The sequence below is a fragment of the Haliaeetus leucocephalus genome, unplaced genomic scaffold (genome assembly GCF_000737465.1).
Source record: "Haliaeetus leucocephalus isolate CR32 unplaced genomic scaffold, Haliaeetus_leucocephalus-4.0 Scaffold932, whole genome shotgun sequence".
Lineage (NCBI taxonomy): Eukaryota > Metazoa > Chordata > Aves > Accipitriformes > Accipitridae > Haliaeetus > Haliaeetus leucocephalus.
In genome coordinates this window covers 2,958,026-2,974,489 of record NW_010973368.1, presented here as the reverse complement: position 1 = coordinate 2,974,489, position 16,464 = coordinate 2,958,026, and the positions used below count along the sequence as shown (strand labels likewise).

The following is a 16,464-nucleotide window of genomic DNA, read 5'->3' as shown; positions in this document are numbered from 1 at the left end:
AGGGCCGGCGGGGCACGGCCTTTGGACGGCCGGCCCTGCGCCGGGTGTGCAGGGCGGCTCGCTCCGGCAGCGGCTGCCGCGCTGCTGTCCTGGAGCTCTTCTGTACCCGCGTCGTGCCGCTGCCGGGGGCTCGGGCAGGGGCGCCTTGCGATATAGGTAAAGCTACACAAAAATGGTGTTTAGGCAGGCCCTGCTGCATTTGATTATGTGGTTTTAATTTAGGTGGGTGGTTTTTTTTAAAAAAAAAAAAGCCCTCAGTGAGCAAAACTGGGAGAGCAGGTTTGGAGGATGGCTGTGTTTGAGTAGTGAAAATGAAATTCTTATGTTGTCAGTTTGACAACTTGAAGTTGCTTTAGTTAAGTACTAAGTCATTCTCCCTGTATATTTGTCTCCTCCTTGGAATTGAAATAGATTTGTATCTGAAACGCTGATTTTGGCATACAAAATGAATTAAAGGTTTATTCTTAATCCCTTATTTTACCAGATTGTTAATGCATAATAAACTGAAAGAATAGGTTTGTTGTAAGAAAAGCGCACAGTGAACTGTACTGATTTAGTGGTATGTAAATATGTGGTCATACGAGGGACCCTGATCCATCTGTGCTGGAGCTCTTAAAGTGCTGTAGAGAGAAATGTTATGATTTCAGCTGTATGTGTGTCCAAGGATTAGTGGATATTATTTTGGTGATCTTCTCTGTTGGGACACATTTACATGTGGTGTGTAAATGTTTAAAGGTGCTGAGATGAAGGAGGAGCTTTTAGAATAATCTATTTTGAAGAAACTATCGTTACGGTTTGCAGTTGTTTCTAGGAGCGTTTCAAAATAATGTCTTTTCAAAGCAATGTGTTTCAAAACCATTTATTCAGCTATAGGACAGCTTTCTGAATGGCACATCAAACATGTTTGATGTGTGCAAGGGTTAGAAAGTCTTAACTGTAGTCTTGCATCTAGTCAAATTTCATGAATACTGTTACTGACCTGAGAATCAAGCCTTCATAGTCAGGTATAATCTGTGCAATTGACTCTATGTGCATTTCGGATGTGGCTTCTTTGTGTGACACAGAGTGAGATTGCCATGGTGTGGGGATGCAAGGTAAATTGAGCCTCAGCAGTGGGAGGGAGGAAGAAAGCAAGCCAGGAAGTACTGCTGGTCTTGTCTGGATGTCCCGTTCTCCAGCAAAGCTAAAGTAGTGACACCCCAACATGGGACCTGTTGCTGTTCAGCTGTTCTGAAAATCACTTTTCTGTGGTCTTCTGAGGTGGGCAGTACGTATTTTGTGGCATTCAGGTGTGTGAAGTTTGGTATGTAGCCTGTAGGTCAGGAGGGTTTGCTATTCCAATGTAACACATCTGCACACCTGTCCTAGAAAATGTGTCTGCATAGCTATAACAATGGTACTGAAACTGAATGTAACCTATCAGACCGTGAGTTTCACATTTGATGAATGATGAAATATGTAAGCATTATTGGCTCTTGGAAGGGAAGAAAAGGATGGAAGAAAAGATGGAGGAAAATCTATTAGCAGGTTCTGCCTTCTGAATAGGAAATACATACTTTACTAGAAGGTGACAGTATTTAACTCAGTAAATGCAACAGATCTTTTATATATATATGTGTACTTTATTAGTCACTGCACACTGGTGTTCATACATTGCCCTCTGAGGAGCAGTAACCGAATGGTAAAAATAATGTCCACGTAAAACCATTTCAAACAAAGCTAGAGTATAATGTGGAGGAAAGATTTTAAAGTCCAGTACAGAAGGTGAGAGTTCACATTGCAGTGTATGGAGATGGAGTTGGTGGACTTTGTAGCAGATGCCTATGGAATGGCTGAAATGGCCTTTTAAGTTGCAATTTTCTCTGTCTTCTCAGGAGATAATTTTAAAAGGAGACATTATTCAGTTTGTGGCTATAGCTGAGATAGTTGCCTCATGCAGATTGTTGTATCAATACCTCATTTTTCAGGGATAATGTTCCTTCACCTCTTTTACAAAACACTGATGGATTTTGATGTATTAGGAAAGAAATCTCTTAAATTCTAGATCCTTTTCCAATACCAGACTGTTCTTTCCTCTCATAGCTGAATTACCTTATGTCTATGATCCCTCTGTACTAATTATGACTTCCAGATATCCTCTCCCTTTGCTTTCACTCAGTTTTGTTCCCTGCCCGATGGCCTTGTTCAGCCCAATGGCCTTGCAGCAATTTGAGTAAAAGTAATTGTGGAAATGCTTTTCTGTACAAAGTCCCGTATGGCTCCTTGTGTTGCAATTGCCATGACATGTAGATTTGCTCCTAATACCAGTAAGATGACATGGCCATTAAAATGTTGGCAGAATAATTATCATGGTATTTCTGTTACAATGTGGAGATAAGGGATAGTGATAGCACCTGTGGAAAACTTTAAGAGAAGTGTATTCTATAGAGTTAAGTTTGCCTGTCAGTCTGTGTTTTATAGGAACAATTTTGAGACTGCTTTTTGTAGCTATCATCACATGCTGACAGTTGGTTATCTCCTAATGATCTTAACTGTGAAATGTGGGGCTTCTTTGTTTTATGGATGTTGTTAATCCGTTTTCTTAAAAGTCAGCATTAGAATAAACCCATTAAGTTAAACTATAATTTAAAAGAACTTGAAAAGTTTTTTACTGTCATAGAAAAGAGAGCTAGGTCTCTATAAATGGAGAGTTTCACAGGAGTCTCCTTTAGCATATGTAATTGCAGGACTAAGAAAGTCAGTGTGCTTGTGAGAATTCCTGATCTAAATCCCAATCCAGGAGGATTCCAGCGTTTCTAAAAGCTGTTCATTAACTTAGTACAGCCTAAATTGAAACCTAGGAGTATTTTCCCAGACTACCTCTTCGGTGGTTCACTTAGACTTTTACAGTAAATTCTTAATTATTAGGCTAGGCAGTGGGAGTTTAGGTATCCTAGTTGCTGGAAAATCTGTACTCTATGTATTATAAAATGTACTGGGAAGCACGCAGCAGGTATTCAGGAACAGTGTGTATATAGCTGAGGGTTTTTGGGTTGGGGGGGAGGCAGCGTGCTTCTTGCTGGCTTTCCCAGATGTTCACAGGTAACTGTTGAGCTTTTCAGATGTGTCTATGTTCCCTAGTGCTCCAGCTTCTGAGTAACTGTAGCTGAAAATCTTGAAAGCCTTAGGTTCGTGCCCCAAATGGTAAATTTGAATTGAAACAATTGTTGAAAGGTGCATCTTCATAGATAATGTAGTGGAATATGGCACTTGTATTTCTTACAAAGTTCTTTCCTAGCATTGCTGTAGAGATGTACTGTTGTGGAACGTTATGTTGTTATTCCTTTATATTTGCATGTAGGCTGCATCATGAGTTACTGAAAATAGGGTTAGAAAACTCTTATAAAATTTGATACAGCGGAAGACATTAAACAAGTACACTTAGGAGAAATACTTTTTGCTATTTGATTCTTAAAAGAAGTTAGAGGATTAAACAGTTTGCAAGAATGAATGATTCTTGAATAATGAACAGAATGAATAACTAAATGCATTAGTGAAAGTCCTTAAAGCAGCGTGTATATTTTTTTGTAAGCAAGTCTTTTTATAGTGTTAGTGTGCTGCGTATTCTCTACTCTGACCTACCCTAGTATTATTGCTTTATTTGTAACATTCCTTGCCTGAGTTTGTTGCTTTAAGTCAGGAAGTGATCAGAAATGGACTATTTTAACGGTAGGTATTTAACTTGCAACATATCAAATATTTGTTATTTTGAAGAGGTTGCTGCATGCTAGGAGTCTTAATTTCTTTTCGTTTCACCTTGGTATTCTGTGCATTGCCTTTAGGATTTAAGAAGCATTACTCAGTGTTGATTGATTGTAACTCAGTTACAGTATTTGAATGTGTGACTGTCGTTAAGTGCATTCTGTATTTAGTGGTTAAAAATGTTTGCATTCCAACACTCTGCTAATGGTTATCTTTTTATTTTAGTGATAAACAGAGAAGTTGACCATGACAACCTTCCTGGAATTTATCCAGCAGAATGAGGACAGAGATGGAGTTAGATTCAGCTGGAATGTTTGGCCTTCAAGTCGTCTTGAAGCCACAAGAATGGTAGTCCCGGTGGCTGCCCTCTTCACACCACTGAAGGAACGGCCAGACTTGCCTCCTATTCAGTATGAGCCAGTTTTGTGCAGTAGGACCACGTGTCGAGCTGTTCTGAATCCCTTATGGTAAACCTAATACATACGTTATGCCAATATTCTACCTTACAAACAGTATTTAGAATAGTGCCACTTAAACTATGCAAAAGATCTGGTGTGTGGAAGTTCAAGTACTCCTCACATGAGTATACAGCTCAAACTTCCAGATCTTAGAAGTTTCTGCACACAGATTTGCATATGTAACATATATACTTAAAGCATAGCTTTCATTTAACCAGTCTTTTCAACGTACTTAAGTAATGATTAGGTATGTTATTTTTCTGGAACTACGTATCTTGTGAGTTAGTATACTCCTGCATTTTGTCTCTAGAAGATTATTTGGGTAAAAAGTTAACTTTGCTGTATCTTTTTAACTATTGGGCCCTGATATAGGTTGATTTCCAAATGAAATAAACTATGTTTATTACTGACCTTAGTTAATTGGTAGACCAAGGCAGGTTAGCTTACTGAAACAGAAGCTGAAAGATGTGATAAAGATAGATACATCAGAAGGAGGCATGAGAGGGGGTGAAAAGCTGTTTAAGCTCAAGAGTGATATTGGCACAAGCACAAATTGTGGACTAGTCATGGATAAGTTTAGGTTGGAAGCAGAGGAAGTGTTTCATATGTCATTCCAATCACAGAAGTATGGAAAGGAAATGGAACAAAATCTAAGGCAGAGTTTGATAGGCATGAGAAAGGTACTGAGTGATAGTGAGAGATTAGACATGGTGTAAAAGATCCTGTAGAATGAACTTAATTTTATGAACGACTTGTACCTGCTTGGGAGAAAAGACACAAAGCAGATGTAAAATTGTATTTCAGTATTAAATAGACACAGTGTCTGATTATACTGTAAGTCAGACTTAGTGGAAGCTAACTTTTTTGGAAGCATTATCTTTTATTGAGGACTGGAAGAAAAATAATGGAAAGACAGAGCTGTAAAGGGTCAGTCAGATCCCTGACATTACAGTGAACTCTGTATACTTTTCCTGTGTCATGTGTGCAAGTCATGACTGGATTTTTTTTTTGTTTTTTTTGTTTTGTTTTGTTTACAAGGTGTGATTAGAGACTCAATTTGGGGGGACCTTTTGAAGCCTGTGTGGCACAGCGAATCGGGCTAGATAACCTGCAGCCCCTGAAATTGGTATAGATCATTTGATCTCAATAGAGCTGTGTTGTGTTTACAGCATGCTGGGACTTATCCAAAGATTTAATGATGTTTTAAAAAGACTTTTGCCCTTGTAGGCAGGAGAAGATGTGATAGCAAGAAGTGTACATTGAAAACATGTAAAGTTTACTTTCCCTTAAGATGTGAGTACGACTTTGTAAGACATCTTTATGGCATGAAGATACAAGTTGCATTTTTTATTTTAACTATCTGAATACTAATAAAAATGTAGATAAAAGGAAGTAGGCACATCAACTGAAAAAAATGTTACTTTCACTAGAGAAAGAGCTGCTAAGTTGGAACCTGTTTTTTTAGGGCATAAGGTATACTCAGGATAGTCCCAGACTGACAGCTAATAGACAGGCTGAGAAAGGAGAAAAACGCAAAGGTAGGGAGAGTTAAAATGATTTGCCTAAAGCCATGCAGAAAATCTCTAATAAAGGTGCTGAATCTGTATTCTTACATTTCTTATTTGCTTCTTTTCCTTGAAGACCATTCTTCCTCTCTAAAGACAATAATTTGATATATCTGTGTAAGACTACACTTGTTTTGAATTTGTAATATGCTATTTAGGAGAAAGTATGCTAGGAGGAAGCTTTTTCAAAGTCAATCTGTTTTTGAAAAAATTTTTGCATTTTGTTGCAAATTCTCAGTGGAGGAAAATGAATTGTTCATGCTATATAAACTTTTCTTATTGTATTTTTATAGCCAAGTGGATTATCGAGCAAAACTCTGGGCTTGCAACTTTTGTTATCAGAGAAATCAGGTAAGAAAATGAAACATTCAGGATATAGAAAATCTTTTTTATAAGGTAAAAGCGAAAATCCTCATTTTTCAAATTATAGTTGAGAACTGAGGTAGACAGCAAGAGCATGAGTGTGCAGCTCTCATATATATCCCTCACAATATCTTCAGGGATTGCATTGAGATTTTTTTCATGACAGGAATAGTGAACATCTGTTGCAGAGGAAGGTAGTCTATATGTATGTTTTTGTAGAAGTTGTAATCTTTTATTTATACTTAATTTCTTTGTGTTTATTTGCAGTTTCCTCCTACCTATGCTGGCATATCTGAAATGAATCAGCCAGCTGAACTTTTGCCTCAGTTCTCCAGCATTGAATATGTAGTACAGGTAAAGTCATTAAATAAAATCTTTAACTTCTGTAGCCTTGCAATATACAAAAGAATTAATTACAATTTTATTTCTTCACTGCATTTTAATGACTGCGAGTCTGTATGTGCTTGTTAGTAGCTTGAACATTTATGTCATCAATTGGGAATGGAAAACATAACTTTTTATAAGAACACAAGGATGGCTAATAAGACCGGTTTAAAAAAAAAAAAAAGTGGTCTCTTCTAAAGGCAATATTTCTGTTAGGTCTGTTTCTTTACCAGGAGTTTAATTTGTGTTTGTATTGGGGGTCTGCTTACTGCTGTTGCTTGCTCAAATGATTTCAGTTCAAATTTGGCTGACTGTTGATTCATGTCTCATGAATCATTTGAATTTAAGTTTGTATTTGAATGATTATGAGTTAGTCTTAGGGCCAGCTGGTTTAGAGAAAACAGCTAATACATATTCAACTCAGGTGTTTGAATTTTAATATTCATTGTTTTTTAGGGTAGAAGTTACTTGACTAGAAATAAAAAAAGGGACCTAAAACCCCAAATTGCAAACATTTGCAATTGCAAATTTGTAATCTCTAAATTCCATTTTTAGGGATTAAAATTTGTAAGACTTCAGTGAGGCATTCAGATTGTGAAGAACAAAGACCGAACAGAATCTCTACTTTTTGATAACTCTTGTAACACAAAGTAAAGGGGATATTTGCTCATAGTACAGCAAAATTAGTTTAATTATTTAATTGATTATTCAAAAAGAACTGATGATCTCTGGAGTAAAATTATGATGTGGAGTGCCACAGAATGTCATCAGGTTGGAATATTTTATAACTGTGAATAGCTTTATGACTATTATGTTCACTTAGAGCAATAAAAGCTCATTGTATATTAAAAGATTTATAGAATTGGCACGTGCTTCAAAATGATCATGACATCCTGAAAGGATTTTTTTCTTTTCTTCTGTAGTAAGCATTTCATTTTTGTGCAGATGTCATTATGGTAGGGGTTTCGTTTCCCTTTAGCCCCAGATACTGGTTACTACTTGAGAGGGAGCCAAGTTAGATGGAACATTGACATTATTGGTGTGATTAAAATTAAAACTTTTACAAAATGTACTTTATTTGTTCATTTTTGATGCTGTAAATACTGCAAGATTTGCTTTTCATGTGATTATATTTGTGTTTCTTAAAGCGTGGTCCTCAGATGCCTTTGATATTTCTTTATGTTGTGGACACATGCATGGAAGATGAAGACTTGCAAGCTCTGAAGGAATCCATGCAAATGTCACTTAGTCTCCTGCCACCAACTGCGTTAGTAGGTCTCATTACCTTTGGCCGAATGGTGCAAGTTCATGAGCTTGGCTGTGAAGGAATTTCCAAAAGTTATGTCTTCAGAGGAACAAAGGACCTATCTGCAAAACAGCTTCAGGTAACCACAAAAGCAAGCAAAAAGAAATCATCAAGGTGATGATGGTGAAGAACTTCAAATAGTCTGTAAACAATTTTTGTAATAAAATCTTACATATTTAACTACAGGAAATGCTAGGGCTTACAAAAGTAGCTGTTTCACAAGTCGGTCGGGGTCCTCAAGTGCAGCAGCCACCACCTTCTAACAGGTAATGTGCTTAAAACATCTAAAAAACATACCTTGACTACACTGATTTACTGGAAGACTTATGTTTTGTGACAATGAAAACAATCAACTGACAGTTGAACCTTTTGATCAGGCACAAATTTACTAGGAGACTAATTATTATAGCCTGTTTCTTTCCTACAGTTTGTACTAGGAAGAAAAGACTTAATGAGTGATAGTAAAATCATCTGGATGATGCTTTGGAAATGTTCTGAGAGAATGTTATATAGGCATATTGTGGAGACGTAAATAGTGATGCTTCTGTTGGCTGGTATGCTGGAAAACGTTAATAGCTGCTTTAGTGCCCCTTATGTGGATATTTGGTTTTGCTGTCCCTTTTTCTCCCTCTTCTGCTCCTCTCCCCTCCTCTTCTGTCTCGCATTTGGAAATTGTGGGTTGGTGTTTGGTCCTCCTGTGTATTCTACTGTGACATAGAAGAAATTTATGAAATGATGAGAGAGAGACATTTTTGCAGTCTCTGTCTTCCAATAAATAGCTGCATTTGTAGACAGCCTGTAGCAGAGAGCATGAAAAATTCTCTATACGTTAATGTTTCTTCTGATCTTTGATTTTCACTGAAGTAGTGAAACTTGAGTTTCTTTTTGAGATTCATAGGTCATCTGCTATGTTCTTTTGACTAGATAGGGTTCTTTCTGGATAGTGGCGATATCTGTAAGTCAGCAAGTTTTTGTTTTACAAGCTCTTTGCAGAACTTAAGCTGAGTGTGCTGTGTGTGTGGTAATACCAAATTGCATTATCTTGGTGAGGCAGAGACAGGGGTCTGAATCCAAACTAGAATCTAGAATTAGACATTGCTAATATATGTCTAATATATTGCTAGTGAGCAACTGATAAAATTTTAATTTAACAATTTGAATCTAAACTAATTCCATATGTTTGTTTACAGATTTTTGCAGCCAGTGCAGAAAATTGATATGAATCTTACTGATCTTTTGGGTGAACTGCAACGGGATCCTTGGCCTGTTCCACAAGGAAAACGGCCCTTACGTTCTTCTGGAGTGGCTCTTTCTATAGCTGTAGGGCTCCTTGAGGTAATAGCTTTAACTACAGTTGTGCTAATATGTAAACAGATTATTTTGTTGCAGAAAAGCTGCCACAATCAATATGTAAAAACCTTAGTAATTGATGCATATTATATTTGTATGATGATTCTGATGGATATCATCCCTTATGTGCATAGAATAATTGTAGGTGTTTATGCATTTTAATGAGGCAAAATTGAGACTGCATTAACAGCAGATTTAAGTTTTGGGAAGGAAAAAGTACAGTTATTGTTAGAGTCCTATTAACGTGATAAATACCCGCATAGCTATTTCTTTTGTTCATTTTGTAGCAAAACCTGATGGTTTTATTTGTCTTTTATTTCCTGCAGTGCACTTTTCCTAATACTGGTGCACGTATAATGATGTTCATTGGAGGACCAGCTACGCAAGGACCTGGCATGGTTGTAGGGGATGAATTGAAGTTGCCTATAAGATCATGGCATGACATTGAAAAAGACAATGCTAAATATGTTAAAAAGGGTACTAAGGTAAGAGATGATCATGGGTGATATTTTAGGCATCTTACCAGTAAGTAAACACTTAGATTGCCTGGCACTGTAAAATACTGTTAGTAGTAGGAAATGTATAAAGAGGTGGGAATTGTGTGGTTTTGTTTGCCTGTCTCTGAATAGTGGTATGTCTTCAGGAATTTCTTCAGAAATTTCAGTATATTAAGTTAGAACTTTGTCTAGCTCACATTAAAGTTCTTTGTAGTGTTTCTCTGGTTTAAGTCAGAAAAAAATTATGTGACTAAATGTTGTATCTAGAGAAAGGCGGTCTCCTTCTCAGACAGCTGCTCAAAACTGTCTCTGTAGTTGCAGAAGGGTTAGGCAGTAGAGTTTAGGTATAGTTCATTTAATCTTAAATCTACATTTGGGCAGGTGAACTGCACCCAAAACCTGTTGAATTCATCTTAACTGATTATAATGGGAGCTTCAACAATTAGCTCAGTCGCAGGCACTTGTCATTATAGACACTTGAGATTAGAAAGGTAAATTCAATTCTGTGTGTTGGATCTAGTACTTAATGCAAAGTTTAAAAAGAAAAAAATCAAGGTCATTTGCTAGTTTATGCAGTAGCAACCACTGGTCTCTCTAGTGTGAGTCAGGTCCTCAGCTGGTCAGAAAAAACCCCGCAAGCGTTGAAAATTCCAGTCTTAATTTTAACTTCAGAAAAAAAATATTCTCTCAGCTTGTATTAGAATATGATGTGAATAAAGTCTGGTAATGTTGTTTTAGAAAAATTTTGTGAGTTTAGGATTTAATATGAAGATGAGGAGAGTTCACATCGTAAATTGCTATGAACTGTATTTTCATCTTGGATTTAGCATTTTGAAGCCCTGGCTAATCGGGCTGCAACAAATGGTCATGTTATTGACATATACGCGTGTGCATTGGATCAGACTGGTCTTCTGGAGATGAAGTGTTGTCCCAACTACACTGGGTATGTGCTTATTCATTTTTAAGTAGTATATGAAGATGCAGTTTTTAATTTTTTTAAATTGTTTGACAGGAAGCACTTGCCAAAAAAATGTTCTGCTACTTTTTAAAAAAAATGCACAAACCCACTCTGATATACTGTGATGGTTGCATTTGTACTGAAATTTTGGAATTTCTCAGCCTCTGGCAAATTAATCACTGCTATTGTGGGCTTAATCAGAACGGGGTTTGCTGTTTTTATTTTAATATGATCTGTTTGAGGCTTAAATAACATGGATAATCCTTTAAACAGACAATTTATCATAGGCACTGTTGCTATTTTTCTTTTTCAGTGTGTGTATATGTATGCTGCATGTTTCAGTAAAGATAAGGAGCTGTCATCCTTTTTCTTGCTGTTCAGAGTGGTACAAAAACCTGTGCTATTCTTTGTGTCTTGTTTATGCCCTTCTATATACTGTTGTTCATAGATTCAACTACTGTCTTAGGTGATTGTCAGGTACATCTCTTGCTCCTGATTTTTGCTCCCTCTATGCAGTTCTACATTTCAGACATGGTCTTGTATTCCCTTCAGCTTGTCTTGCCATCAGTTAAGCAACTTCTTGTCTTTCTCATGAAACCACTCCCCTATTTTCTGTCGGTGTGGCTGACACCCTCACCATTCCTGTTGTGCAGATCTACAGTCTGGGATAGCTTTTGACACTTGTTTGCGTGTTAAGTACCTCATTCATTTTGTAAATCCCGCCAATTCTATTTTTTTTCAAAGACTGTCTTTTCTTTCTCCTTCTGAAAGTCTTTTCCACACTCATAATATTTCATCTTTACTAGTACAGCTTTACATAACATTTGATTTTTAGGTTAGACTTCTCTATTCAGTCTGGATTCTTTTGCTAAGCTCATTTTTCTTGCTTGTTACTGTTAGCTTTGTCAATACCAACTGCAGGTAAAATTAAATGAAGCATCTTTGCTTATCAGTTTAATAACAGGTATATCTGTGGGTAATGGGCTGCCTTAGTTCCCTGTCAGTATGTTCGTATGAGAGAGGATCCTAAGCACATGCTACATAACTAGGCATACCAAGAAGAATGAGAGATGCAGCTGCAGGTTGTGATGAACATACGCCACTGAGTTTCAGGCCAGCTTGGCCACGCTAATCACTGCTGGATTGTTTCTTTTCAGAGCTGTGTGTATAGCCTTAGCTTGGGAGTTTCCACTGCTCAGGATCTTTAAGTTTATGACTTTACCCGCATATTTGACTCCTATTCCTTTTCTGCATGAAAAAAGCTGTATTTGTCTGTATACTACAGTATAATTTTGTTCTTTCTGTCTGTACTTGTGACTCACCTTACCCTGTTTCTGCTCTTCCAGCAAAACTAGCCTTAATGTATAGTTTGTCTATTTCTCCTACAGCTGTTCCTATTTTCTGTTTGGTTACATCCTGCATACAGGGAGGAATTTCTGATTCTGCCCATGACTATTTTCTTCTGTCTTTGAGTATCCACCTGAAAACTTATATAACTTCATTCAGGTGTAATGTTTGACCAATTAACATATTTTACTAATATGATTTAATTAATATTTTTGGATGAATAAAAATAATATCTCCCATTACTACTTCCTAAATGCAGTGTATGATATTCCATGATAAGCGGCAACTGTTGCAGTTACATCAACAGAATATTGCTAAGCATAAAAATAAATAATGCTTCTTGAGCATAGATTTAAGCCTGAAATAAGTTTGGAATATTGAATATTAGAAGTAAACTGACTTTGTATGACAAGGCTATGAGACATTCTTAGTGTTGAAGTCCAGTATAGTATTTTCCCAGTGAAAGATTTTGTTATATATTATAATCACAATGACCTTAAAATGCAGATTGGGCAAGAAGCTCACTTAAAAATTTCTTCCCTAACACTGTAGCAAAATATTAATTTAATGATAGTCCATTTTAAGAGGGCAGAAATGTGCATCACAATGAACTGTCTTTAGTTGTAGTGTTTAATAGAAATAAGCTATATAAATCCCATGTACTAAATTACTGCATAGTAAGTAATCTGTTTTGAGGGTTTTGTTTGTTTGTTTTATTGTTGTCTAGGGGCTACATGGTAATGGGAGACTCTTTCAATACATCTTTATTCAAACAAACATTTCAGAGAGTATTCACGAAAGATATGCAAGGACAATTTAAAATGGGATTTGGTGGCACATTAGAAATAAAGGTAAGAATACAAAAATACAGTGTGTTAGTGAAACACTGGAATAGGATGGCTACGAACTGTGGAATCTTTGCCCTTGAAGGAATTTTGAGGAACATGCCAAACAGGTGTTTTAGGGTTGGCTTGGACATAGCTATTACTGTCTAGCTATCTTTTTGCAGTTCCCTGATTCTGTAAACGTGAGTTAGGTATAATGTTAATTCCTACTTACTCTGCATTCAGTGACAGCTAAAAGGGGCGACTAAACTAAAATCAGTGTCTTGTGTTAGAAACTCACAATGCTGTGTGCGTAGGTTTTGGTATCAGTAGTGAGCGTTTCTTGGCTTTAGGTCCAGGTTCTCTATGTAGTCCAGGACAGCTTTCCTTTCATTTTCTGTCCTTATCAGAATCCACTCTGGCACTTCAACAACATTCATTTTCACCTCTGCTCTCGTGAGAAGCTTAGAGCTGAATGTGCTAGGTTCAGGTACTGTCTTCCATGATGTTTCTTGCAAAATATTACAGTCCTGCCTTGTAGAAGAATATGGGGCTATATTCTTGGTCAGTAAAATTCTGTTAAAGTTTTTACTAGCAGGACAAATAATCAAACCCTCTTTTTTCATGAATGTGTTCTTGTGAATTTCGTTGGAAGATCCTGGAAAACACAAAAAGGGAGCCCCAATTCTAGAGGGATGTACAAATCACTTCAAACAGGAAAATTACATTGGAAGAATGTAAATAACTGGATTTTGCTTTTAGCTAAATATGTTTAGGAGATAGAGTATACATTCATTGTGGAGTATGTACAGGCTTATATTACCAGTCTTCAGTTTTAATCTCATCTTGTGAATATTTTAATTGCTTTGCTAGAAAATAGACATTATGCAGTATACTTTCTAGGCCCTCAGGTTTATAAATAACAGCAGTTTTTCTCCCATGTTTTAATTTATGTTCATGCTTCAGATGTGCTAATTGATATAGCTAGCATACATAATGAAGTGTAGAAAGTGAGCACATGAAAAGTTTCTCTAAATGTATCAAGTATTATTGTATGTATAACCTTTCCTAATGGTATCAAGACTGATATTCATTGAGGTTTTCATTAACTAATGATAAAATAAGACTGAATTCTTCTTAGTGTGGCATATTAATGTATGTTTTTCTTCTAAATGTGAAGACTTCAAGAGAAGTAAAGATTTCTGGAGCAATTGGACCCTGTGTCTCTCTCAACTCTAAAGGACCTTGTGTCTCAGAAAATGTAAGTAAACTTTGCTGAAAATGAAGGTAATACCCTATCGAGGGAAAAATATGATTTAGGATTTCTGAATCTGAAGAGAGGCTGAAACTTTTCCATAAATGGAACAAATAGTGTTCACTTTTTACCAATTTTAAATTAAATACATGCAAGGGCTGTTTTTTGGATAAGCTCCTGTTTACTGCTAGATTAGATTCAAGTTGTATTAGACTTTGCAGATCCCTTGTTACTTGTTTAGATTTGTCCACTGAGTGGTTGCTTTAAAGTTATTACTAAGAAGTTAGATGCAGGCATAGCAGAAACCAAGTAGAAATTGAGTTACCATGCTTTATTGTTAAAATCAGAGCTATGTCCTTTTATCCAAAGACAACCATAAAAGTACTTTGTTTAGAAAGACTGAGAGAACAGGAGGACACAAGACCATGGAAACATCCCCTTTATCTTGACCCTGTCTTCCCATTTTTGTAGCTGTTTCACCAAATGCACGTTTAATTGATTAGAATATGTAACTATTACAGGCTCCTGAAGTAACTCCTTTAAATTTACATCAGACTTAAATAGTCACTTATTTTCTTATTGAATAATATTATTACAGCTTAATTTTGCATTTGATTGCTAATCAAAAACAGCTCCTGCAAGTAACCAAAATGTCTTACATTTGAGAAGTCTCACTTTTGTTCCTAACAATTTGCATAATAGAACACTTTACAGTATGAAAATGCTTACAAATGGCCTGCTTTAATCAAGCATTTTTCATGCCTAAATTTTCCTTGTATTTGTAATTGCATCTTTGTGAACTAAAAATCTCAATATAATAAGCATTGTTTTTTTTTTTCTTAGTGGTCTGGTGCATACAGAATGCATGTATTACAATAAAAGTTAAAAAGCCAAAAAACAATTAAATGTACATCTCCTTATTTAAGCTACATATCTAAATCATAGGAGGTAATAGAAAATTTAATTGTGAATTCATGTCTGTTGCCTTGCAATTATATAATGATTAATTTCTATTCCAAAAACCTTTTTGTTGAAATTATCTGAATTAAAATTTTTGAGGTAAAACATAAATAAAATGTAGATGCATGCAGCTCCTTTAAAGTGGTAACTGGACAATTATTCTATCCATAATGCTTTTAACAGTGAATACAAACACAGTGACAGCATTGCCACTATAATTTTCCTTGAATGTTTTGTTTCGTTTTACTGGGTCCATTATGGATGACTGATTATTTTAATTGGTTTCGCTGGGTATTTATGTTGTTTGGATGACAAAAAGGAATTATCACTTGAAGTACATCACTATGTATACGGTTACTTTGTTAGTTACTAGAGACTGTGTAACTACGTACTAGAGATTATGTAAGCTATCTGCTTGAAGTTTTACTGGCATGCCTTAGAAGAGTCATTCCACTTAAATGTGCTTCTTACCTCTTCTCTTGGGACTGTTTAAGCAAAGTCTAGTACTTTTTCCTGTTTCTGACTTGCTTTTTCCATTTTTCTAATGCCCTTGGCTTTCTAATGTTTTAATCTTTTGCAACTATCTCCTTTTTTTATTATTCCTGCATCAAATGCTGCAGTTGTTTTGCAAGAGTGTTTGAGAAGCTGACAGAGTGAGCAGGGAGAAAACTTTTGTGACAGAGTAGTCCTAAACAGTTACCTATAGTGGGCAGATGTTGTACTTTGCAACCAAGGTAATACCTCTGGTTTGTAGAAGTATTATAAAAATCTTTATACAGGAGATTGGAACAGGAGGTACTTGTCAGTGGAAGATTTGTGGACTCAATCCTACTACAACACTTGCACTATACTTTGAGGTGGTCAACCAGGTAATAAATATTTTCTACTTGTCTACTAAACACAGTAATTATATTTTATGTGACTGCTGAAGCCTACGTTTTTGTGTGGTTCCCTTAAGTACAGTAGCAGGAATACAAACAATGTTGCCATTTTGTGTTGTCAAACTTTAGAGATGGACACTTACAACTTAATGATAAGCTAATCTTCTTGAATATGATAATGAGAACGGAAGAGCTCTACAAATTTTTGATAGAGTTCATAATCTAAGTCCAATTTTTCTTTTCAGAGTGTTACTTATTAAAATGTATTTCAGTTGCAGTGTATGAAAAAACTGTTATCTGTATATTTAAAAGTGCTTTTCAGTATTTCTCTGATATTTTAGTTACAAGGTAATTACTCCGTAATGTTACATTTTAATTTATACTTTAATTGCTCAGTATTTGCAAGTAAAGATTGGCTTCGTTGAAATATGTCAGGGGCATATACCCTGGTTTCCTGTCTCCTTGAGGGGGTACTAGGAAAGAGGATAAAAACATGACAAGCAAATGTGGTATTCTTTTAGTACTTTCTCTTCTTCCAAATGTTTGAAGCTCAGGAACTATATGAGCTGACTGTA

At 36.1% G+C, this 16,464-nt stretch overlaps 1 protein-coding gene across 2 annotated transcripts in view; it reads left to right on the top strand.

Moving 5' to 3' along the window:
• Positions 1-16,464, top strand: part of SEC23A (Sec23 homolog A (S. cerevisiae)) — a 30,837-nt gene that overhangs the window by 1,584 nt on the left and 12,789 nt on the right. The window contains exons 1-12 of one of the 2 annotated variants that reach the window (XM_010583672.1): positions 1,045-1,260; positions 3,967-4,208; positions 6,058-6,115; positions 6,395-6,481; positions 7,660-7,896; positions 8,004-8,083; positions 9,008-9,152; positions 9,494-9,652; positions 10,492-10,607; positions 12,697-12,820; positions 13,974-14,054; positions 15,788-15,877. In XM_010583672.1, coding sequence (XP_010581974.1) covers positions 3,988-4,208; positions 6,058-6,115; positions 6,395-6,481; positions 7,660-7,896; positions 8,004-8,083; positions 9,008-9,152; positions 9,494-9,652; positions 10,492-10,607; positions 12,697-12,820; positions 13,974-14,054; positions 15,788-15,877 — 1,398 coding nt within the window. In that variant the 5' untranslated portion in view covers positions 1,045-1,260; positions 3,967-3,987. Of the gene's footprint in view, positions 1-1,044; positions 1,261-3,966; positions 4,209-6,057; positions 6,116-6,394; positions 6,482-7,659; positions 7,897-8,003; positions 8,084-9,007; positions 9,153-9,493; positions 9,653-10,491; positions 10,608-12,696; positions 12,821-13,973; positions 14,055-15,787; positions 15,878-16,464 lie in introns of those variants that run through there. The other variant, XM_010583670.1, reaches the window with a different exon arrangement.